Raw genomic sequence first — 26,076 nt, forward strand, 5'->3', positions numbered from 1 at the left:
CCATGTTTATTGAAAGATATTACAATTATAGTTAAATAATGGCCTTTAATTTGAGGGTATCCACATTCGAATTGGATGAAGGGTTTAGTAGTTTCAGCTCCTTAACATGTGCCACACTTTTTTTTTTTAAGAGGGACCTAAAGTAATTGGACATTGATTAAAAGGGTATTTCATGGGCAGGTGTGTGCAGTTCCTTCCTTATGTCATTATCAATTAAGCAAATAAAATGGCTGGAGTTGACCTGAGGTGTGGTGGTTGCATTTGGAAGTTTGCTGTGAACAGACAACTTGGAGTTCTCCATGCAGGTGAAACAAGATCTCCTTAAGCTGTGAAAACAGAAAAAAAAAACCCACCCGAGAAATTTCTGCAAGATCAGGAGCGGTAAAATCTACTGCGAAAACTTAAGTACTGGAAGCTCAATTGCTAACAGGTGTGGACTTCCTGTAGGAATGCACCGACTCTGCCCTGAAGTGGACCCACTGGCTCTATGGAAAAAACTCTGCACTCACCCTAACAATGACAGTTTCTTGGATCTAAATAATTATTAATAATTTTACACTATTAGAAAATCTGGTACAGATTTTCTAAAAGTTAGGAAACTCTGCTTAGTTTGAAAACTCTGCTTACATCAAGGTCACGTCTTTTTTGTTGAAAATAATGTTTGACTCTGTTTTGAATAAATATTACCCAATATTTAAACCCAAACAATTTTCCCTAAACATATCATATTTGATTGAAAGTGAAAATGAAAGGGTAATAGTCAGAAAGAGAAGAATGCTGGAACTCACAGGAAAGATAAGAAGCTGATCACATCTTGACAGGCTGACTTCTCTATGAAGTCTTCATCCTCCCTGTGAGTTTTCTTTATTTTATCAATATTCATTTATTTATTAATTTCTTACACAGCATATTGTCATGTAGTGTAGGTCGGTTAGTGTAATAATCAGGATCATGAACAGGATCAGATGTTGTAATGAGTAAATGAAGTCAGACTGTAGATTTTCCTTCTTCTAGCTGTACTGACTGACCTTTGACCTCATGTGTTGATGACTCTTCACCTCTGTCTCCTCTCACATGGAGAAGATGATCTGCAGGATCCTGCTGCTCATCATCCTCACCTCATGTGTCTCTGGTTAGTTTACAGCTTCACTTTATGAACTCCAAATAAAGCTCAACAACAGATTTGTTGCAGTTCTCAGTGTGTCTGCTCCTCTCTTTCCCTCTCTGTCTCCTCAACAGGATCATTTGTAGTCAATGTAACACAGACCTCCTATCAGGCAGAGGAGAACCACAACATCACACTGGAGTGGACGTTCACCACCAAACCTCATGGATCCACCAAAACTCTCAACGTCCTCTGTGAGCTCTTCATTAGTGATAAATCGTCAGTCCTGTATCACGTTCATGAAGGTGTTGAGGTGTCAGAGTCTCAGGATGCAAAGTTTTCAGGACGAGTCCAGAGTGACAAAGACGCCCTCAGAGAAGGACGAATCAGACTTCAACTGTCCAGACTCACGACTGATGACTCGGGTCTGTACCTGTGTGAGGTCAACACTGATTATGGCTTCAGTGTTGGAAGATGTCGACTCAACGTAACTGGTATCTTTATTTAGTTAAAATATTGCATTTTTTTAAAATAATTGGTTTGTCATGTTTATGTCTGGAATGATGTATGAAAACCTGCAGATTATTATTCAAACTTTGATGGACCAGTTAAACACAAAACTCTTTTATGTATTCGTCTAAACATTGAAGGCTAGATCTGAACTCAAACTGAATAAAACAGGAGCTTCATTTTATAAATTATGGAAGGAGGATTATCCCCTTCAATTTCTGTTTTATTTTACACATAAAAGTTATTATTTTTTGGAGATCATTATTATTTTATTGTGATCCGTAACTCAAACACTGTGAGCTGAACTGTTATCATTTTGATTCTGATCATTAACGTTAGTGTCTCCATGTTCTTACAGCAGCTGCTGATCAGCTCCAACCTCACAGACCAACAACAAAAACGACAACAGAAATTGGAGGAATGACCGGTTTCTACATTTTAATGGGAGTATTGGCAGCTCTGCTGGCACTGTTTGCAATACTTTTAGTTGTTTTCAGAAATGAAGAGAGGATACAAAATCCTATAGCAGAAGTACAGATGCTGAGCTTCTTATGGTAAAAACCCATCAGTACTGACAGGAACCTACAGTCCAAGAACAACTATTATAAAGAAGCTTGACAAAACATAAAGCCGCAGCTGCAAATTTGCTCTGCTGTTAACCATTATAACCAGCAGATGGAAATGTTGGATTGCATTCAATCATGTAGTAACAGCAGTAGGTGTTAGTTGGTTTAACACCAGGTTTCTCCTGGTTTTAGCAGACTGTTGTATAAACCCATGTAATCTGTAATATTAATATGAATGTTGCTTATTGTTGTGTATTATTTCTACACAAAGCATACAAAGTGTTCATTCCTGTGCTGTGGGAATACCTGTACAAACTGAATAAATGACTGGACTCCATCTGATCAACTGCTGTATCTTCTCAGAGACAACGCAGGAAGATACCCATTACAAAGAGCTACACTATATCCAGTCTTACTAGTAACTATTAGGATCTCAGGGTTTCTGCCTTGTACTTTTTAATATTGTGGATTTGTGATTTGTTTCTGGAGTTGTATGTGATACTTTTTATTTTCCTTAGACCTCTGATGTTTAGTATTTTTCCCAAGTGCCTGGTCTAGTGATCTAGGTGTTTCGTTTTTAATTCCTTGTTTAGTTTAATCAGTTCCCTTTCATTTCTTTTCTTGGCTTGTCTCTGTGTCTCCTCCCTGCATTCAGTCAGTCTTGTCTCCATTATTGCTAACCGCAAATCCAGAAACATCAAAGTCCAAGACTGCAAAACAATCAGTGACACAGACCTGCTATCAGGCAGAGGAGAACCACAACATCACACTGGAGTGGACGTTCACCACCAAACCTGACAGATCCACCAAAACTCTCAACATCCTCTGTGAACTCTTCATCAGTGATAAACTCTCAGTCCTGTATCAGGTTCACGAAGGTGTTGAGGTGTCAGAGTCTCAGGATGAAGAGTTTTCAGGACGAGTCCAGAGTGACAAAGACGCCCTCAGAGAAGGACGAATCAGACTTCAACTGTCCAGACTCAGGACTGATGACTCGGGTCTGTACCTGTGTGAGGTCAACACTGATTATGGCTTCAGTGTTGGAAGATGTCGACTCAACGTAACTGGTAAGTTTATCATGATTAATATTAATATTATTATTACCATTATTTATTTACTAATTTATTTCTATATCACTGAGAGACTTGAATGAGTCTCTCAGTGAAACTCAACGTCACTGGTGAGATGATTCAGGAGAGCAATTTAAACATGTCTAGTTTGGCACTTCTTTGGACGAATAAGATCCTTCTTAGAGATGTGAGTTATTTAATGTGGTATTAGTGTAATATTTATTTATAAGTGACTCAGATGTTTGTGTCTCTACAGCAGTGAGGGATTTTCCTGAATCTGCGAGAAAACCTAAGGCATCAAACACAGAGAGTCGAGGTGGGATCGGCCTCTACTGTGGACTGACAGCAGCTCTGCTGCTCTGCTGCTTTTCATTTATTTACTGTCTAAATAACAGGATTTCTACACAGAGTCGAGGGTTGGATGTCCGAAAACTTTGAGCTTATCAGATGAATAAGTGGAAACAGTTTGATCAACAATGTAAATGAAACTGTTAGAGGATTTGGTGGAAAGAGAATAATGAGCCACAATCTAGAGCTGATCCACAAAACAGTGTAGGAAACTCCTCTTCATGTTTATATTCTTCATTACTTCAACAGTAAACTTTTATCACACTGTCACTTATGGGAAAGGTAAGTGTTCTGCTTATTTGTTTTATTATCTCTTAAAAACTGTCAGACTGCAGTTGTGAGTTCAGGATGTTTAGGATTCATTTTCTTTTAAACTTTTGCACACTGAACTTTAATGTTTTTAATTATCATCCTGCAAACAATAATAAACTTTATCCATATGTTTGTATATATATATCTTTTATGCCTATACAACATAGTGATTTTTTAACTAATATAGATTTATACAGCTAAAATGAATTATAGTTGTATAAATTGTAATAGATTTATAACGTTACATATTGTGTCACAGTGTTTATCATTCTGTATAGAATTATATGAACATTCAGAAAATAATCAAAAGCAGAAATATGGTTTGTTTCCACCATAAACCAACAGATGGCACTTCTTTGTCTTTTCTCTCTTTTAGAGTGTTGGATTTAAGATAGAAAATTGAGCAGCTTCAGGTTTTTGAGCTGTCAGCATGTTTATATGTCAGTGAGTTACTTTGTTTTCTTGTGTTTACCTTTGTCACCTTCATGTGTGGACATGTAATTGAATCAGCCAGTGGGGACGTTGAATTGTTGACCGATCAGTGGAACTACTGATGATGGACAAATTGCAGAAGTTTTCACTGAAAGCATCTCACCAATACAGAGACTGAGACACAAAAGCACAAGTGTGACTGACTTTACCACTTTCTCGAAGTAAAAGAAAATGGCTTGGGATAAAATAGAAAATGCTTCTTGTTGATGATAGAGAGCTCACAATATTCTGGATTTGAGTATAAAAATTCATTTTAGTTGTAACAATTTTTTTTTAGTATATGCTGATTTTTTTTTCTTCTGTTTGTTTATGATTAACTGATTCTGATACTGTGACATGATGGAGTAGGAAGCTGGGACTATTTTGCAGAAGGCTGAAATCAGTGAGGCCAATATAAAGACATACAGGTGAGGTCTGTGAAATGTGAGCAGTGAACATTGAGCATAACTTTGTTCTGTTCAATTTTAGCAGCCAGCTTCTGTATCACGTGGTACAAGGCTCCGCCCTTGTCATTTGTTGAGCAGGAATAGTGAGTGCTTGTTTTCATGCAGATTACGTCCGGATCAAAATGCGGTACAATCGTCCTCGTCTTTTTTTTTTTTTTTTTTTTTAAATCGTTGTCATTTGGAAATGAGATCGCACATAAGTATGAATTGAGATCAGGGGCGGAGCGTGGGAGTGGCTTATGCTGGGCTTATGCTGGGCTTATGCTGGGCTTACACTGTGCGATTTTTTCAGTCGCGCGATTCAGCTCCTGCTCAAACTGCACGATTGACTCGCAGGGGTTAGAAGTTCATAGGTCACGATGCAGGGTCTCACACTATACGGCCCGATGCTCTGATGCGACCTGAGTGCTCACACTGTGCGTCCATAAAATGAAGGTTATAACAGAAATTCTGTCGCTCACTCTCCCTCTCTGTCTTTCACTCACACAGACACGCACACTGCCATCATCAACTTTGCTAAATTGCTAATGAAAAACATTGATCAGGCAGCTGTGATTGAGCAGCAATGTAAATCCAACTATTTTCACGGTTGTTGTGGCCGTGATAATTTTGTGAGGCCACATCGAAAAGGCTCGGATGAGCTTTCCAAAGTTCTACAAGTTGTACCTCCATCGCTTGTGTCCAGATCACACGCTGCACTGCCGTGCTGCGCCGTCTTTTTCACTGACATTTGTGTTTGCACGTGCGCAGTGTGACAAACTGCGGTGACACCCTCACGACCAAGCGATTGATGATCGGGAGCTGGTCGTGAGGTGTTAATCGCGTCTCGTTACCCCACGTATACTACACGATGCACGACGCACGATGAAGGCCAAAATCGGGCCGATCGCCAAAACGGTCGCACGACTCAAAAATCGGCTCAAAATGGGCCAAAAATCGCACAGTGTAAGCCCAGCATTACTGGGCTTAAGCCCGGGTTGTTTTGTCAGAAGTCCGGAGTCTTTTGGAGTGTATTTTTTTCATAGTTAGATGCCTGGCTGACAACTGTATAAAACAAAAAGTACACACAATATTCGAAGCACGTAGGTCGTGTCCAAATTCATGGGCTGCATCCTCCTGAGGCCGCATTTGTAGACCGATTACGTCACAGCGACGCGCCGAAGGCTGTCCAAATTCGTAGACTCCTCCGAATGTAGCCGACAAATGCGTCCTCCTTTTCCCCGAATTTTAAGGATGGGTCGGGTGTGTCCTTCGTGGCCTACCATATCCCAGAATTCATAGCGCGGCCCAGCCAAATTCCAGTTTCCAACAATGGCGGCCGCTACTAAGTTTTAAAATTACTCATACTAATCTTTCTGGGTCACAAAATAAACTTTTAACATATTTTCAGGCCAGGAAGTAGTTGTGTAAACATCAAATATCTGCTCGGTTTATCAAGATATCGCATATTTGCAAAAGTGCTTCGACGTTTTCGGAGACGTCTGCTACCCACCAGCTCGACAGCTAGCCGGGAGCTCGAGGGTTACTGATGCGGCCGAGAACGGCACAACTCCCGGCACATCATTTTCAGATCACCGTGGACTTTCGCTGCTCGGGTTAAATGTAATATATAATTCACTTAGACAACCTAAAAATGTTATTGTTGGGCTTTTTTCAGTGTTTTGTTTGTTCGTGAGTAAATCGGTTTGGCTGAGATTAAAGTTATTAGATAAGATTAGATAAAATAAAACTTTATTAATCCCCCTCCTCCTTGGTTTTTACACAGCTGACTAAACGTCAAACAGAAAACTGATTAAACAGAAGTATGAGACAGTCGAGAATTTACGCCAGTGTCCTGTTATATTTTAGATAGCAAGGAGCAGACGACCGAGTTTATTAAACTGCACCGAGACAGCGGTGACGCTAATCAGAAGGCTAGACCGTCCAATTTCACGGCCGTTTACTTCCGGCCTTCCCGACCTTCTGAGGACCCGGCCCACGTAGACCGCGAAGGCCGGGTCCTCAGGAGGATGCAGCCCATGAATTTGGACACGACCATAGTGCACACTGTGGGAATTTACGGCTGTGCTTGAATCCCCCTTGATATTGGTATGATCCGAGCTAAGGCACTAAGCGACTGAGCGAGGGGGCGGGGCAGCTGCCGCCTGTGAGTGCGCTGTTGGAGAAACGGAGCCAGCCATACTAAGGAGAGCTTAAGTTTGACCAGGTACCAAAGCAAATCATTCATACCGTACAAATAATGTAAATATGACGGTGTATCACTAAAGATTGATATCAAACTGATCACTTGACCAATATTACGTTACTTGCTCTTCAAGTGAATCAACAAATGGCGAAATGAAAAGCCGAACAAATGCTATTGTTTTTAGAGAGTCTTAGCTTACATGTGTGTTTATTTCATATTTTCAGTTCTTACCCTCCCCGACTAAATCAGTTTCAGTTATGTACTGAAATATAAGAATGGACATTAGAGGCTTCTTTCAAAGAAAAAACTCAGGTAAATGTTATTTTATATATTGTGCTTTGTATGTTGTTCAGTATATTTCTATGCAAAACAAGAGGGATTTCAGTACACAGCAGGATATTCACATTTGTAACCAGATATTTACACTTTAGGGGGAAAACATAAAATATTTTTACTGTACAACATCAATTTAGAGTAAACTTTTGTTTTAGATAAATATTGAAACATCTTTTGAATGAGTTAAATGTCAGAATAAACAGAGACAGATCTGTCTATTTTTTATCACTTTGATCAAATCTAGGAGTACATGTACACTAAGTTTATTGTTAATTAATAAGAAAACTCCAGATGATTCCATTCTGAGCTGAAGAAGCTTCTGATAGGTTAGTAGAGTCCATGTGAGTAAATTAGTGGCACAGCTGTGGATGCATATAAGGCAAAACACAGATCCTGTTTCTTTGACATGGGGAAAATCAAGAGATGTCAACCAAAACAACAGGAAAAGAACTGTGGAGCTCCATAAGTGTGGCTCAATTTTGAATACAATTTGGTGCCATTTATAATTAAGAAATACAGACAGTTTCTCTCTTTACTCTTAAAGTTAACAAATATGTTTTTTATATTTAGCAATCTAAAAAAATAAACATTTAGTCTGATTTGATGTTACAATTAAAAAAGTGTTTGTGTTTTGATCTGAAGAGTGTGTAAATATCTGGTTTCAACTGTATATTTGATTATTGTCAGCACAAAGAGGGAGAGAGAGGAAGAGAGATGGAGATGGAGAATGAGGACAGATCAGAGGTGGAACAAGAGCAGGTGAGACACACATGTTAGTCAAATGGTTGTTTACCAAAAGTATCACCGTATCATAGGTACTCATGTATCTTGTACCTAGTGTTTCTTTTTAGGTTTGCTATTTTTCAAATTCTATATTTATTAAGTTATGCAGGCTTGTTTGCACAACAAGGCTAAATAATTATATAAACTTTTCTCAATCTAAATAGTGTACTTTGGTAGAATTAAAAAAATAAGTGTAGCGCAAGTCTATGATGATTTTTAGTGCTACTATCATCTAGTTCTGATTCTGGTTCTGTTTTTGTTAAATCCTCAGTAGTCCTGATTTTGAACTGTTGTAGTCCTGTTTTAATTCTGGATCAGTTCTGGGTCTGGTTGAATTGGGGTGTAGTCCTCGTGTCTTGATACAGCCCTGACTTTGTTCTGCCTTGCTGCTTAATTAAAAAACTAGTTTAAGGTGTCCTGCACATGTGATATATATTTCTCCCTATATGAAGTCATTCTTTTTTGAACAAAACTCAAAACAGAGCCTATCAATCTTTCAGTCATTTCTACCCCCCCCCCCCCCCAAAAAAAAAAAAATAAAATAAAAAAATAAAAAAATCCCACATGCATACTACCCTTTAGGGCTAAGCTTAAGCCTGTTTCAAATGTCTGGCTCCGCCTCTGATTGAGATCGCGATTTTCTATCGATTAATCGTGCAGCCCTACTTTGTGGTAATTTTAGATGATTCGTTTTATGGATAAAACCCACCAGGTCATTCAGTGTTCCCTTAATGCTAATTTATAAGAGATGTTGGTGTCCTATAACTGAAGTAATGTTGTTAAGTCCTTAAAGTCATATTCTTTTATTGTCATGACTGTATTTGAAGCTATTTGTATTTTTGTATGATACCTGATTTATATGGAATATGGCTGAAGTAAACTAAAGTCTAAATACTTAGTCAGTCATTTGTTTAATAGTAATTCAACATTATATATAAAACTATTATAATTTTGAATTGTAATTTTACATGTTTTAAAAGCATGTAGAATAGCATATGTAGGCAAGCATATTTCTCCTCTTTTTATCAAGAAGCAAAGACAAATAGGAAAAAAAAAAAAAGAAACAGGGCAGGGTTTGGTGGTTGAATCATCCGTCCCCACCAATGTCAAAACCAAATCTACACCCTTGGATGTGAGGAATATCAAATAGAGAGTGGATGGGCGGTAATGACAGCAGATAGGAAAATTGTGAGTACACCTGGTGGACACTTAAAAAAAGAGTAGAGTCTGAAAAGAGGAAAAGGAGGAAGTGGCGAAACTGTTGTGACAATCTTTATGTCACAGTCCTGGGCCTGTGGCCCAGTGTTTTGATTCTATATTATTGTTTATTGGGTTCTGTTTTGCTTTTCTAGATTTCTTGTCCTTCTGGGTTGTGATTTCTAGTTCTTAGGTTTAGTTCTGCCCTCATGTTCCTCCTGTTTCCTCTGTACTGTGTTAGTATTGTCTCTGAATTCTGCCTGTGGAGTTCCTGTTTTATTTTGAAGGTCTTGTCTCATAGTGTATTCTGTTTTACTTCCTTGTCCTTACTAGCCTAATGAGTCCCAGCTGTGTGCCCACCTGTTCCTCGTTTCCTTATGTGCCTGCCAGTGTATTTTAGTCCCTGTCAGTTAGTTCTTGTTGTTGTGTCGTTAATGTCAGTTCACCCTCATGTTGTGTGGATCTTTTCCTGTGAGTCTATGTTGTTTCCCAGTTTAGTTTAGTTTGCTTTGTATGCTTGTTTTCCTGTGCCAGCAAATAAAGCTGAGTATTTTGAGTTCATCCCTCGAGTCTGAGTCCTGCATTTTGGGTCCACCACTCCTGCTTGCCTGCTTGCCACACAGCCAACCATGACACTTTATTCCCAGGTTTTGTGTCATTTCTTTTTTTTTAGCTTTGAAAACCTCACAATGTTTTACAGTTCTCTGACTCTGTGAAATTATTTACTTTGTTAGAAACATAAATCTAAATGTAAACATAACTGTTATCATATTTACTGTTAAAGTTAACCTTACTAATCTTATAATTAGGGCTGGGCTATATGGCCTAAAATTCATATCGCGATATAATTTGAAGCATGTGCGGTAACGATATATATCGCGATATATTCTTTTCTTCTGTATAACGTATTTTCCACACTATAAGGCACACTTAAAATCCTTTCATTTTCTCAAAAATCGAAGACAGAAAACTAAACAGCAGTGGCGTTTGAGGGGTTACTGAAGTTGGACTACCTGGTATATAATGTTGTGCTACGTGATTGCTAGCGACACAGCTATGTTAGCATAACATTAGCACAGTGAAGCTGGAGGATGAACGCCAACTTTTTTTTCCACTTGATAAAAGTTAACGTGAGGGATTCTGGTGGTCAGGGACAAATGCAATCGCATAGCAGGATGCTATACACGGGGCAAACTTCAGTCAGGAGAACAACTGAGATTATTCATCCACAATACAAGGTTAGTTATTAATATACTGCAACAACATGGGAATAGAGCCGCTGCGAGAGAATTCAACATTAATGAATCAATGTCACGGAAGTGGAGGAAGCGCAGTTTTTGGCTTTCCCCATATTTCAAAAGTGCTTCATCTCTTTGCTATGACTGTCAGCATAATTTGCAGATGATAATGGTTGTAGCCGCTGCGATGCTTTCGACCAAAACAGGCGCAGCTTGATGACATCATCAACATGCGTTATCGCGATAGAGCGGTATAGTCAAAATCTCTATCGTTGGCCAAATTTATATCGTTTCTATTGTATATCGTTTATATCGTCCACCCCTAATTATAATAGTGTAGCTTATTGGTTAAATTTGAGCACAATGTCATCAGCATGTATTGAGAAATTCAAAGTTGCAGTTTTCTCAGAGATATATAGTGTTTAGAATTGTTGGAATTGAATCTTTTGTCTTTCACTTGGTCTGAACATGTGTCCTTTACAGAACTGATGCCAGTAAAGTGTGTTTTTTCTTTGTTAATAGATGTTTGAAAACGTATGGTGCTTTGAAAAAAAGATTTAGACAAAGAAACTCAGAAACAATTTTCTCATAAACACAATAATTTACAAAATGAAGCAGCACAATGAAAGAAAGTCATCCTTTTCAGAAGAAAAGCAGTATGTACAGCAACACTGATCATTACATTTCTATTAATTTAAACTCTGTCACATGTAAATGTTACATTTATAGCACTACCTTATCTTCTGGCTCTTGAACAGATGTTAAATGAAGAGAATCTGCTGGTTAATTATGTCTTACCAAAAAGCTCTGGAGACCCAATGTTTCTTTTCTTCGTTCTTTTCTTTTTTTGTTTTTCCTTAATACAGAATGATTGACAGCAGCCAGACTGACACACATTAGAGCTGTTGCTGTCAGTCCCAGTACAATATAAACTGAGGTTCTTTCCCGACTCTCTTCTCTTGAACTCAGAGTTGGTCTCGGTGGTTGGAGCTGATCAGCAGCTGCTGTAAAAAAGCATAAAATGTAATTGTTGACACTTGCTCGTGTTCATGATCTGGACTTAAAAAAACCCCACAGTTCTCAGCAGGACTCATTCAAGTCTCTCAGTGATATAGAAATAAATTAGTAAATAAATAATGGTAATAATAATATTAATATTAATCATGATAAACTTACCAGTTACGTTTAGTCGACATCTTCCAACACTGAAGCCATAATCAGTGTTGACCTCACACAGGTACAGACCCGAGTCATCAGTCCTGAGTCTGGACAGCTGCAGTCTGATTCGTCCTTCTCTGAGGGCGTCTTTGTCACTCTGGACTCGTCCTGAAAACTTTTCATCCTGAGACTCTGACACCTCAACACCTTCATGGACATGATGCAGGACTGAGAGTTTATCATTGATAAAGAGTTCACAGAGGATGTTGAGAGTTTTGGTGGATCTGTCAGGTTTGGTGGTGAACGTCCACTCCAGTGTGATGTTGTGGTTCTCCTCTGCCTGATAGCAGGTCTGTGTCACATTGACTACAAATGATCCTGTTGAGGAGACAGAGAGGGAAAGAGAGGAGCAGACACACTGAGAACTGGAACAAATCTGTTGTTGAGCTTTATTTGGAGTTCATAAAGTGAAGCTGTAAACGAACCAGAGACACATGAGGTGAGGATGATGAGCAGCAGGATCCTGCAGATCATCTTCTCCCTGTGAGAGGAGATGGAGGTGAAGAGTCATCAACACATGAGGTCAAAGGTCAGTCAGTACAGCTAGAAGAAGAAAAATCTACAGTCTGACTTCATTCACTCATTACAACATCTGATCCTGTTCATTATGCTGATTATTACACTGACTGACCAAAACTACATGAATACTTTCACCTTCGTCTATAAACACACTTCAGTGTAAATAAAATCGTTGTCTTCACAATGTATTTCCTAAAGCGCTGACATTTCTCTTGTTTTTCTTTAGAGAGAAATCATCTACTGAGTTGTCTGTAAATAACTCAGTTCACATTTAAAATCATGAACATATACATCTTTATAATTAAGAGGATAACATTAACAACTCTAAAGTATTTCACTTTTTTTTAGAATAAATTTTTTCTTCTGCTTAAAAAACACAAAATATATCCTGCCACTGTTTCTGTGCAGCTAATAATTGTTATTCTGTACATGTGTTGAGCTACAGCATTTAAAACCCTCTCTTGACATCAGTGTGTAGCGTTTTTATCTTTCATATCTTTTTTAACCTGTTTTTTTTTATATTTTTACCTTTGCCTTTTCTTGGACTTGTCTCTAACAAAATTTTATGCAAAGGTGAAAAAACATGTGAGGAGGAAGTTTTCCTGTTAAACTTACTGGGTACATTACAGTGAGACACTGACCTGTAAAAAAATATCAGTGTTGTATATTATTATCAGACATCACAGGTAACAAAGCAGAACATTGTCCAACTTAAAAATAAATCAGGTAAAACACATAGTTTTAAAAGAACATCAAGGTTACGTGCACAGTGGTCATGTTTCAAGCCTCCTTAAAATTTCACAAAAAATTATACAGTATCTCACAAAAGTGAGTACATCCCTCACATTTTTGTCAATATTTTGTTATATCTTTTCATGGGACAACATTGAAGATATGACACTTTGATACAATGTAAAAAAGTCAGTGCACAGCTTGTATAACAGTGTAAATTTGATGTCACCTCAAAATAACTAAACATGCAGCCATTTTTTGCCTAAACTGCTGGCAACAAAAGTGACTAAAACCTAAGTTAAAATGTCCAAATTGTGCCCAATTAGCCATTTTCCCTTTTTGGTGTCATGTGACTCGTTAGTGTTACCAGGTCTCAGGTGCAAATGGTGTTAAATTTTGTGTTATTGCTCTCAAACTCTCTAATACTGGTCACTGGAAGTTTAACATGGCGCATCGTGGCAAAGAATTCTCTGAGAATCTGAAAAAGAATTGTTGATCTACATCAGGCGTCCCCAATCCCAGTCCATGAGGGCCTGTGTCCCTGCAGGTTTTAGATATCACCCTGGGTCAACACACCTGAATCACATGATTAGTTCATGCCCAGGCCTCTGGAGAACTTCAGGACATGTCAAGAAGGTAATTTATCCATTCAAATCAGCTGTGATGATCAAGGGCACATCTAAAACCTGCAGGGACACCGGCCCTCTTGGATTGGGATTGGGGACTCCTGATCTACATAAAGATGGACTAGGCCATAGGCCCCCAATCCCAAAGACAACTGTGTCTGGCCTACAGTCAAGCATGGTGGTAGGATGTCATTGTATGGGGCTGCATGAGTGCTGCTGGCACTAGGGAGTTACAGTTAATTGAGGGAACCTTGAATTGTAACATGTGACATACTCAAGCAAAGCATGATCCCTCCCCTTCAGAAACTGGGCCACAGGGCAGTATTCCAACATGATAGTAATCCAAAAACACACCTCCAAAATTTCCGCTGCCTTTTAAAAAATAAACCGAGGGTAAAAGTACTGGACTGGCTAAGCATGTCTCCAGACTAAAACTCTATTGCACATCTTTTGGGCATCCTCAAATGGAAGGTGGAAGAGCGCAAGGTCTCTAACCTCCACCAGCTCCATGATGTCATCATGAAGAAGTGGAAGAGGATTGCAGTGCCTGTGAAGCTCCAGTGAACTCCGCATTCAACAGAGTTAAGGCAGTTCCTCAACCTTATGAAGAGTACATTTACACAATGACTGAAACTAGCACCTCTGACTAACAATGGACTATGAGGTTAGTTCCTTGATCATTAATATGCCAGTTGTCATCACCGTTGATCACTTGAATGAGTGACAAAACATTTCTCCCACTGAAAACACTACGTCCACAATCAACTTTCTGGGACAGATTATCACTTGTTTTTGTCAGTGTCTGTACCTAAACAAGAACAACATTATAATAATACTAATAATAGGTGCATCATAATAATGACAATAATGATATTAATATAATAGCAGAAATATTGTTTACATTGAAGGGACTCAAAGTGCAGCTTCCTTTTGTGCATATTCAGTTAAACCTTCGCATTAGATCAACAAACTAAAAGAAGTCTGATTTCTAAATGATTTAATGTTCAGCTGGAGGAACAGACACAAGTTTGAATGTTTCACATGAAGACGAAGGTGCAGCTCAATGCTAGTGCTAAATGTCAGTAAAAACTGCGATACACACAAAGTGTACAAACTATTTAACTGTTGGACTCAGTCGTGTCGTGTTTTACAGTCTCTGATTAAACATTTACTTTATAGCGTAACACAATAACAAAAAAACAAACAGAAAAACTCTTCTCTGTGTAGAGATTTTTGGGTCAGCTGGACCTATTTTCTTCCTACCTTTGTTTCTTTATTTCTTCCTCTTTTTCGTGAAGCTCTGTTACTAAAATGCAGATCTAGTTGCTTGCTCAGGATCCAGCAGAACTAAGAATGAAAAAAGCACCTTGAGTACACATGATGAGTTTACTCAGAAACCAGTATGACCATCTCTTAGGTACTAAGTCCTTTCTAGGTTGTTTATTTTAGAGGATCACTTGCATCACTTCAGTATGTCTGTAAATAAAAAGGAACATGTATCACATTTGTTGTGAATTTAATAGTGCTTAAATGTGATGCAACTGTGCCACATGTGATATTTAATGGCATCCCTTGTCATGGTTATGGGTCTTTTGACTCAGCATTTTGAGTGCCATGCCCTTTTGTATTATTGTCTTCTATTTTATATAACTTAATTTTCAGATAGTTCTGTTGATATTGAGTTCTGTTCCCTATTTAGTTCATGTCTGTCTAGGTTCTTCCCATGTCTGTGTCTGACGCAGGACCCTGTAACATGCACACACACACACACTCTCGAAAGTGAGAGGAATTGTCCTTAATTTATCCTTAATTTATTATTGGCAATAGAAGTGCGGTTTCGGCCATGATCGACGCAGAACGCAGACACTCCTCACTAGGGATGGGTATTGTTTAGGTTTTATCCGATACCGGTGCCAGACCGGTACTTTTGAAATGGTTCCAGTGCTTAAATAGATAACACAAACTTTGTCCAAAAACCTCTTGTGTTTTTATTTTTAGAAGTCTCTTTTTTTCTGAAAATGATAACCAAGTTAGCCTTTTCTGTTGATACAACATACCTCCTTTAGTTGGAAGTAGTGCTTCAACAATGGAAACTTTATCCTAAAACCTCTCATGTTTAGTTTTTTTTTTTTTTGTAAAAAGATAACAATGTTAGCCTTTTTTGCAGCTCTAGGGTATATATGGTATTACTCTATCAAACAGGAAGCTGCATGTAACTACGACGGTGTTTGCTAGTTCACCTTACGTGCATTAATGTAATAACGCGGTTAGCCTACTCAACGTAAATTACACACGAACAACATTAAGCTACTCACCCAGAGAAGAACGGCTGCTGCAATCATCATCATCCGTCATCATTTCTGCTACACTGGCAGGGCTAGGGGCCAGGACCCTCCTCTTCAGGTTCTTGGGGGATGTTGCTAACTCTGGGTCCGATAACAGGCACCACACCTGCAGTAGATGTGTTTGGTGCTCAGTCTTGCAGAAAGCTATCAAATATGGTGCATTTCTCGACTTTTATGCATCGCCAGGTGTTTCATCAGATTCGAGGTGTTACCTCCTTTGCACAGTATCAGCTTAAAGCACTTGTTGCAGGCTGCTGAGTTTGCATCTTTTGCTGTGAAGTACAGGAAGACTTTTGGCCGCTTTGCCTTGGGCATTTTTAATCTGTAGCTCTGCTCTAAAAGAAGGTACTTACCTGGGCCCGCCTACTATCCTTGGAAAGGTAAAATGAGCCAAATGGGACAGGCAAAAAAAAAGAAAAAGAAGGAAAGGTAAAATGATTGGCTGGAATCCAAAGTGTATGACACCTCAAGAAAAAAAAAAAGCACCGAAGTAAAGCACCGAAATGTGCGCTGCTTTTTGGTCTGGTTACTACCGTTTATGTCAGAACCGATACCAGTACCCATCCCTACTCCTCACTCTGTGGTGTAATCTATATTGATGCACATGCATGTGCCACTAGGCGGCAGTACTTACCCACTAAACAGGAAATTGGGGGTATGTAAACAGCCACGAGAAGAAGCTATATTAAAAGATTGTTGTTGCTCCACGTTATTGCTTGAGCAGGAGTTTTATTCAAGAGCCCAACACAACACACTCCATGCCACACACCTATCTTGTCAGCTCTGCGAGCTCACTGCGTCACTCCTCCACTGCAGCAGGCCAGAGACCACACCTCCGCCACACTGTGTCTTCCCCACTATGTTGGTTATGGTGTCATGTCTCCAGTGAGCGAGTATCTCAAGTCCCCTGTGTTTAAGTCTCCCTTGCCTTTTGTGTGTTTTAGTGATGTCTTTGTCTCCCATCATCTCCTCTTGTTTGCATGTTTCCCTCATACTGTTTTATTTGGTCTCTGCTGTTAGTCATGTGTAATGTCCCCATTCATTTAGGTTCCCATTTCCCCCCTCCTCATGTTCATTCCATGACTGTCCAGAATATTCAAAAGGCTCTGTGCCATGTCTCTATACCTCCTCAAATTAGCTAAAAAAAATAAAAAAATAAAAATGACGTAACATGACATTAAAATTGGGGTCTTAAAGCCAGTCAGCCTCACATTATGTTTCTCTTTCCTCATTCTGTTCTCTGCACCGGGTTTACTGCAAAAATGACTGAAAGTACAAAAACATGACATCATTTCAGACAACCATTTTGAAACTCCGTTTGATCGACTGGAGCTTTTAGCTGTTTATTTTGTTTAATACTGAAAGGATAAATAAGAGTTTGGCACTCGTAAACTACAGAGTTCAAGAAAAGCTAAGGACTATTTTTGACTGTAATAGTATAATAATAACTATATATTTTATTTATAGGTGCCTTTCAAGACCCTCAAGGTCACCTTACAATAGTACAAAACAAATAAATAAAAACATAAGGTAAATGAAAAATTTAAAAAAACAAGCATGAAAGTATAAAAGCTAAAGAAGGTAAAAATAGACTAATCATTATGAAGGGTATGCAGTTGTAACTAATGTAAGAATGGTGGAATGATTCACACAGGTGGGTGATGTGTTTGTAGGAAAGTTGACTGCGATGTAACCTTGGATGTAAAAAAATGCAGTCTGCATTCCAGTCAAATACAAAAGGCAATGTGACAAAAGCATATAGTTCCTCCTCAAAGTTCCACTAACAGCAATAACTGATCCTTTCTGCTATACAGCATTTATGCAATTAGAAAAGCTAAATGAAACATTACAAGCAGACCTGTTTCAAATACTGTTCACATGAACTTAGAGGTATTACCTCAGCAGGAGAATTGACTCTGGTCAGCTGACAAATACAGCAAAAATTTAATCGAGAATTTTGTTGTCCAACAATTTAATTTTACTGATTGTAATAAATGTAAAAAATCTGACTTTCAGAAGAAGGACTAATATGTTTATTTATTAGATTAAAGCTTTCAGGAACAACCTGCATGTTAGGTTACATCAGTAACCTAAAAGTCTCTATCAATTATTTTGTTTTTGAAGGTACACAATCATTCATCTCAGGGACTCATACAGAATAAAATCAATACAACTTTCTGAACAAATCTAAGAAATAGCAGGATGCTAAAACATAATAAAAATGAGGAACTCATCTTTTCTTTTCTTCTTGTTAACACACAACTAAATATAATCGTAGCCAAGGTGAGATCACCTTTATTCAGCCCAACATATTTTTTAAAAGTTCATTATTTATTGAACTGAACTTGATGTGAAAAGCTCTTTATTTCATTCTGTTTCGTTCCAGTAAACCTTCACTAGTTTCCCTCGCCTTTAACATGAACTAGTGTTTCATTAGAGTATGTCAGCTGCAGAAATGTTATACTGATGGAAATATAACAAATGAGGTTAAATATTTCTAACAAAGATGAAGTTTTGTGCAAATAATCAGCTTTCATGTCCACAATATTTGTCTACACTCACGTAACAAGTTGCTCAAGAAGTTAGACAAACGATCACTTCAACTTTGTTCATATTTCTGCTCGGACTGGATTTAATAACATGTCTGTAGTACTAACATGGGGCGATTGTGGCTCAAGAGTTAGGAGTTCGCCTTGTAATCGGAAGGTTGCCTGTTCGAGCCCTGGCTCGGACAGTCTCGGTCGTTGTGTCCTTGGGCAAGACACTTCACCCGTTGCCTACTGGTGGTGGTCAGAGGGCCCGGTGGTGCCAGTGTCCAGCAGCCTCCCCTCTGTCAGTGCGCCCCATTGTAGCTTGCCATCACCAGTGTGTGTGAATGGGTGCGACTGGATATGTAAAGTGCTTTGGGGTCCTTAGGGACTATTAAAAGCGCTATATACAGGCCATTTACCATAACAAGAAGAACTTATTCTATGTAAAATCTTTCATTTTGCCAATAGCAAAAAGACTACCTGTGTCTGTTTGCATTTTTTATTTTTTCATGTTGGCAGAAATGAGTCATCTTGTGACTAAAAACAGCCACAGAGTGGAACTAAAATTTGCTCACTATAGAAGTAAAACTGAAACAGTTGAATATGGTATGTGGCATGTGGCGTATACCTAATACAAACGTGGTTTAAAACACACCTATGACAGCAGTCGGTTGGTATGCATAGACGTCAAATTTCTGGAGTCCTCGTCCTCATTGAACAGACAATATGAAGTGTGCACAGAGAAAACAGTGGGAGTGAGCACGTTATCTTGTCTGTTCTTTTCTTGTATTTGTGTCTCATACTGGAGTGGAGGACTTTGCAGTGCCTTGACTACTGTGCAGTTATACTCAGAACTGTATTAATCAGACTGTACCTGACATAAATTGTTCCCACTTAGAGTTGGATTCTGTGGCTGTGAGGTGCAAAATACTGATAAGGTAAGATATTCACAGAAGTTCATGAAATAATAGCAACTGATTTGTGTTTCTGGACACAGATTATTTGTCATTCACTGGACACAGTTTTTCATCTGTGTGCTGATACTGACCGTTGTCAGTCAGTATCAGTCAGTAACTCTGAGACCTGGCTCGTGCTGCAGACAAAAAATATCTTTCTTACCGAAATACATCACTTTCACATTACTGACAGTCACATAAAAAAAAAAAAAAAAAACATTTGTGTCTCCGAACCCTTTTATGCATTGATTCTTTTGTGATTTTCATATTTTGCTGTGAGACCAGGCTGAGTAAGCAGGGCACCATTTACACATGCAGCATCTGTTTGGGTGGGGCAATCACTCTGCTATCGTTTGTGCTTCAGTAGCTCAGTCGTTTACACATTGACTTGACGTATGAGGGGTTGATAATTTGATTCGATCCGGAGCATTGAGAACTCTGCTAAATCAAACATGAGGCACTACCTGCTGTGGTGGCTGTTTATGAAAAGGAAGCAGCCAAAAGTAAAAGCCAAAATAAAGAGTTTGCATATTTATTTCATCAGTCTTGTTCATATATTCAGTTTATTCCTATCAGGATCACAAACAGGATCAGAAGTTGTAATGAGTGAATAAAGTATGACTGCAGATTTTTCTTCTAGCTGTACTGACTGACCTTTGACCTCATGTGTTGATGACTCTTCACCTCTGTCTCCTCTCACAGGGAGAAGATGATCTGCAGGATCCTGCTGCTCATCATCCTCACCTCATGTGTCTCTGGTTAGTTTACAGCTTCACTTTATGAACTCCAAATAAAGCTTAACAACAGATTTGTTCCAGTTCTCAGTGTGTCTGCTCCTCTCTTTCCCTCTCTGTCTCCTCAACAGGATCATTTGTAGTCAATGTGACACAGACCTCCTATCAGGCAGAGGAGAACCACAACATCACACTGGAGTGGACGTTCACCACCAAACCTGACAGATCCAACAAAACTCTCAACATCCTCTTTGAACTCTTCATCAATGATAAAGTCTCAGTCCTGCATCATGTCCATGAAGGTGTTGAGGTGTCAGAGTCTCAGGATGCAAAGTTTTCAGGACGAGTCCAGCGTGACAAAGACGCCCTCAGAGAAGGACGAATCAGACTGCAGCTGTCCAGACTCAGGACTGATGACTCGGGTCTGTACCTGTGTGAGGTGAACACTGATTATGGCTTCAGTGTCGGAAGATATTGACTCAACGTGACTGGTAACCTGATTTAGTTAAACTTTTTTTATTAAGTGGTTTACAGTCAATTTGTTTATGATGTTTATGTCTAGGATGATGTATGAAAACATCTCAGTCAAAGAAATGTCATCCTCTGAAAGGTGAAACCTGCAGATTATCAGTCAGCTACTCTAGCCTTAAACTTGTTTCACCAGTTAATCTCCTAAAATTTTTGCCTGTTCGTCTTAACATAGCAGGCTAAACCTGGTAAGGAGAATTATACAGTTTCTCAGTCAGATTTGCCTCTCGCTCCTCATGTCCAAATCTGAAAAAAATCAGGATGGCGACGGTAAAAACACTCAGATCAATGCTTCGTAACAGGCCTTCACTAAACAATAGATGATGTAATGTCATCGTGGCTACCTCTGTCTTTTACATAGTCCATGAAGTAGCCTTAACAGAGTTTACAAACTAAGGGCTGTTTTATTCTATACATTAAAGTTATTATTATGAGATTTTTGTTATATGATCTCTAACTAACACTATGAACTGAACTATTATCAGTTTAATTCTGATGTTTAATGTTAATATCGTCATGTCATTTACAGCAGTTTCTGACCAGCTCCAACCTCAGAGACCAACAACAAACTCAACAGCAGAAAATGGGGGAATGATTGGTTTCTACATTTCAATGGGAGTGTCAGCAGCTCTGCTGGCTGTGTTTGTTATACTTTTATTTTATTTCAGAAATAAAACCAGGATGCAGAACCCTGTAGCAGAAGTACAGATGCTGAGCTTCTTATAGTAACATCCCATCAGTACTGACAGGAACCTACAGTCCACACATCTATCAGAAAGATTCATCACAAAACATAAAGCTTCAGACACAAGTTTACTCTGCTCTAAACTCGTAACCACCAGATGACATTGTTGATGTAACAGCAGGAGAGATTTGAGTTAGCTGGTTTAACACAGAAATGAGTGAACCAGTTTCATCTGTAATATTAATGTAAATTTTGTTTATTATTGGTTATTCTTTTTACACAGCTTACAAAGTGTGTAAAACCCAAAGCTGCTGTTCATTCATGTGCTGTGTGAATACCTGCACCAATGAAATAAATGACTGGACTGCATAATTCCAACTTCAGCTTCATCAACTTACAGAAATAATCCAACCGCTATAAAGAGGACTTGTTTTTTTACTGTGTTTAGAAAATCTCAACAGCAGATTTTATGTCTGCAGCTTTATTTTCATGCTGCTCAGAAATTCTGAAGGAAAGTTTACAGACTAGATCTTCATAATGTGTGTGTGTGTGTGTGTGTGTCTGTGTTATATCTTACTTCCAGTCAAAGGTCCGGACACACCTTCTCTTTATGATGTAGTCACCTGAAGTGGTCTAAGGAGCTTGGAAAGAAACCATATCGTGTGATTTCCTGAGGTCAGATGGCCCAGGGTGTGAGTGGGTGTTAAGGCGTCTGGGAAGGGATCCCAAAACTGGTTTATAGATGGGAGACAGTTGGTGTCGTTCAAAGACATCTTTGAACAGAGGAGGGCCATCTGACCTCAGGAAATCACATGAGAGGGTGGGGCTAGGTTTCACAATAAACTCACCCGAAACCCTGGCTGATTGTGACCCACACCCGTTTTCACACCTTGGCTCCTGTGATTAGGTAAAGGATCTTCAGGGGGTCCTTTTGTCCTTCTTTGGGGGGGGGGGGGGGGGGGGGGATACTCCCACAGGGCTTAAATCTGAGACTCTCCACCATTTGACCCTAGAACTGAAGAAGCTTCTCGGATGAGAGGTGAAACTTCTTCAAGCAACTTAAAGAAGTCCAGACTCTTTTTCTTTCCAAGCTCCTTAGACTACGATGACCTGGATAACTGAGACCCTTCACAGACATGTCACCTGAAATGTTTTTTTCACTTCACAGGTATGCCTTGTCAGGGGTCATTTCTGGAATTTCTTGCTTTCATAACTGGGTTGGGACCATCAGTTGTGTTGTGCAGAAGTCAGGCTGGTACACAGCTGACAGCCGTATTTGACAACTGTTAGAATTCATATTACGGCAAGAACCAATCAGCTGAGTAAAGAGAAACAACAGTCAATCATTACTTTAAAAACTGAAGGTCAGTCAGTCCAGCAAATTGCAAAAAATTTGAATGTGTCCCCAAGTGCAGTTGCAAAAACTATCAAGCGCTATGACGAAACTGGCTCACACTAGGCCTAAACCCAATCAAGATGGTTTGGGATGAGATGGACCGCAGAGTGAAGGCAAATGGACCATTGAGTGCTCAGCACCTCTGGGAACTCCTTCAAGACTGTTGGAAAACCAATTCAGGTGATGACCTCATGAAGCTCACTGAGAGAATGCCAAGAGTGTGCCAAGTAGTAATCAAAGCAAAGAGAGGCTATTTTAAAGAATCTGAAATATAAAACATGTTTTGAGTGATTTCACAGTTTTTTGTTTACTACATAACTCCATGTGTGTTCATTCATACTTTTGATGTGTCAATGAGAATCTACAATGTAAATAGTTGTGAAATTAAAGAAACAACATTAAATTGTAAAGGTGTGTCCAAATTTTGGACCGGTTGTGTATGTTTTTTTTTTTCTTCAAGTTATGGAACTAACATTCTTCCTCTTGGACAGATGATGGTGCAATAAGCTCACCAGTAAAAAAAACAAAAACATTCCCTTTTCTTCTTTCTTCTTCAGTCTGTCTTCATTTTGTAGTTCTTTCACATTCTTATCTGACTTTTTACCTCAGGCCAAAGAATTTTCTGTGTTATTGAGTCATAAAACTGTACATGGTTCAGAGATACAATAATATTATCTTAAATTATATTTTTGGCAGTGCACTGGACAGCTCAAGTCAGCTCCTTAAATGAAATAACGCTGGTATTTTTAAATCAAGACTAGCAAAACTACAAACAGGAGGTGGAACAAGAACCTTCTTGCTGTGAGTTTACAGTACACACCAGTGAACCACCATCCCACTTGCACCTCTTCCGCAGATGGTCACAGTCACACACCAGAATCAGTCTTCAACCTCCTCATTAAATCTGATGATGTCTGATTTAGCATTAGCCCAGATGTTCAAAAGTGCCACTGGGCAAAAGAAAAAAAAAAAAAGTAGAAAACTCCTGTTGAGCAAACTATTTGTGTGTTGATGTGACTTTCCCATCTGGTGTTTACAATAAACCAGCAAAGCAGAGAGAGAGGAAAGAGAGATGGTGGTATGCAACCAGAAGAAAAAAACTGCACTTTGATTTCCTCTGAAAATATTTCACATTTTAAAGAATTCAGAGCATCAGAAAATATTTTCTGTCAAAGGTAAATTCAAGTGACGACCTCTTTGTTTTTCCTAAAAACAAACTTAACCACACTCATGTGTTGCTCCATAAACTATCAAAATCTTTTCTAATAAACAGGAGAATGTTTCTGTTACTGATTCTGTTCGGTTTTAACTGAATCCATGAATAATTATTTCCATTAAAACCCAAAAAACAGAGTTAAAGGATGGCTGCATCAAGTCTCATGTCTCAAATTTATACAACATTTATACAACCAGGTTTCCAGTTACAACATTTTCTCCTTCCTTCTGTTTAGCATACAGCCTCAGGGTCTCTATCTCCTCCTTTGGCCAGCTTATTATCTCAGCAGGGTACTTGATCACGGGCAGGGCGTAGGTGTTGATAGCCCGGAGCTTGTTCTTACCATTCAGCTGACTGCTCAGGACTTGCCTGACCCTCTGCAGGTACTTGGTAGTTGCAGCTTTCCTAGCTGCCTCTTCATGGTTCCCATTTACCTATGTATCCCCAGATACTTATAGCTGTCCTCTATGCCCATTCCGATGTCATTGCTGTATAGCCTGGTAGTGTGGATCAGTGAATCGATGTCTTGTTCACTCTTTGCATACAGCTTGATGTCGTCCATGTACAGGAGGTGGATGACAACTGCTCCATTCTGTAGTCTGTACCCGTAGTTTGTCTTGTCAATGATCTCACTGAGGGAGTTCAGGCCTATGCAGAACAGCAGTGGGGACAGAGCATCTCCTTGGTAGATCCCACACTTGATGGTGACTTGTGCTATGGACTTAAAATTGACCTCTAGTGTTGTCCGCCACATGCCCATTGATTTCCTGATGAAGGCTCTTAGGGTCCTGTTGCTCTTGTATAGGTCTAGGCATTCCAGGATCCAGGTGTGGGGCATAGGCTTTCTTGTAGTCAATCCAGGCAGTGCACAGGTTGGTCAGTCTGGTCTTGCAGTCTTGGCTGACTGCTCTGTCTTCCAGTAGCTGGTGTTTTGGGCCTCTGGTATTCTTGCCAATCCCTTTCTCTGCCCTGCTCATTTATTGACCTATATGCCTGTTCATCTTTGCTGCTATGATGTGTGACAGGAGCTTCCATGTGGTACTGAGGCCGGTTACTGGTTGGTAGTTGGATGGGACCGGTCCCTTCTGGGGGTCCTTGAGGATCAGGACCATCCGGCCTCCAGTTATCCATTCTCTTGTCAACTAGCAGCTGGTTCATTTGTGCTGCCAGATGCTCATGGAGTGCATTCAGCTTCTTCAGCCAGTAGGCACGAATCATGTCAGGGCCTGGTGCTGTCCAACTCTTCATACTAGAGATCCTTTCTTGGATGTCTGCCACTGTGATGGTTACTGGACCCTGTTCAGGGAGGTTGTTGTGTTCTGCTCTCAGATCCACTAGCTACTGAGCATTGCTGTTGTAGGTTGCATCATTCTTCCATCTGCTCTTCTATCGCCAAGTACTCTAACACAAAATACAACAGGCATGTAGGAACTGAATATATGGCAACAAAAAGAGTACAGATTAAGTGAAAATATTTTTTATTTGATTAAAACAAAATAAAGTTAGGTATTCCTTCTATTTTCCCTCACCGTGGTTGGCCCCTCCCTGAACTGGTGTCTCTTCCTGTTAAAAGGGAGGTTTTTCTTTTCACCATCGCAAATTCCCTATGCATACCGGGGTCATCTGATTATTTGGGGCTTCTTTCTAACATTGTGCAGTCATTACCACGCAAAGGTGGGCAAAGAACAAAAAAACGACAACTATCATCGACATACCAACCCTCAGCATAAGAAGATAAGGGGGTAAATGGCACAGATGGATCAGTGCAGGTTTGCTACAAACATGTAAGTAAAACATTCTCTATAAAATGTGTTAATAAAATGTGACTATTTAGACATAATCTTTATCACCTCTGTAGCAGATCAGAAAATCCAATATTTGATCTAATCCCTGGAACCTCTTCTCCTAAATTTCATTTGCTGATTTCTCACAGCTCCTAATTTCTCACAGCATACAATCCTCATCAATAGAAGGAAAAATAATTCTTTACTTGATAAAAGAC

General features: G+C 39.3%; 5 protein-coding genes across 7 annotated transcripts in view; 4 read left to right on the forward strand and 1 right to left on the reverse strand.

The window, feature by feature from the left end:
- Positions 1–26,076, forward strand: part of LOC146713977 (uncharacterized) — a 125,335-nt gene that overhangs the window by 42,691 nt on the left and 56,568 nt on the right. The gene's annotated exons all lie outside the window — the stretch shown is intronic.
- Positions 758–20,727, forward strand: LOC146713979 (uncharacterized). The gene is made up of 3 exons (XM_085450585.1): positions 758–853; positions 20,218–20,273; positions 20,381–20,727. Exons 1-3 carry the CDS (start codon positions 834–836, stop codon positions 20,725–20,727), a joined length of 423 nt encoding a protein of 140 aa, XP_085306711.1. The 5' UTR covers positions 758–833.
- Positions 1,075–2,854, forward strand: LOC146713980 (uncharacterized). Its single transcript, XM_085450567.1, has 3 exons — positions 1,075–1,132; positions 1,240–1,599; positions 1,974–2,854. Exons 1-3 carry the CDS (start codon positions 1,075–1,077, stop codon positions 2,171–2,173), a joined length of 618 nt encoding a protein of 205 aa, XP_085306693.1. The 3' UTR covers positions 2,174–2,854.
- LOC146713981 (uncharacterized) lies at positions 2,505–4,828 on the forward strand. The gene is made up of 3 exons (XM_085452615.1): positions 2,505–2,532; positions 2,784–3,248; positions 3,508–4,828. Exons 1-3 carry the CDS (start codon positions 2,505–2,507, stop codon positions 3,687–3,689), a joined length of 675 nt encoding a protein of 224 aa, XP_085308741.1. The 3' UTR covers positions 3,690–4,828.
- LOC146713982 (uncharacterized) lies at positions 11,160–15,020 on the reverse strand. Of its 3 annotated transcripts, XM_085450562.1 has the most exons (5): positions 14,947–15,020; positions 12,941–12,966; positions 12,232–12,287; positions 11,765–12,124; positions 11,160–11,592 (listed from the first exon to the last, which is right to left on the reverse strand). In XM_085450562.1, the coding sequence occupies exons 3-5, from the start codon at positions 12,278–12,280 to the stop codon at positions 11,372–11,374; spliced, it is 630 nt and encodes a 209-aa protein (XP_085306688.1). In that variant the 5' UTR covers positions 12,281–12,287; positions 12,941–12,966; positions 14,947–15,020; the 3' UTR covers positions 11,160–11,371. The 3 variants fall into 3 exon arrangements, with proteins under 3 accessions (XP_085306688.1, XP_085306689.1, XP_085306690.1); XM_085450563.1 differs by lacking the exon at positions 12,941–12,966; XM_085450564.1 differs by lacking the exon at positions 12,941–12,966 and having other exon boundaries at positions 11,160–11,589; positions 14,947–15,002.

The sequence above is a fragment of the Copadichromis virginalis genome, linkage group LG3 (assembly GCF_057382275.1).
Source record: "Copadichromis virginalis isolate Kocher_CV1m ecotype Utaka linkage group LG3, C_Virginalis_male_GT1.1, whole genome shotgun sequence".
Taxonomy (NCBI): domain Eukaryota; kingdom Metazoa; phylum Chordata; class Actinopteri; order Cichliformes; family Cichlidae; genus Copadichromis; species Copadichromis virginalis.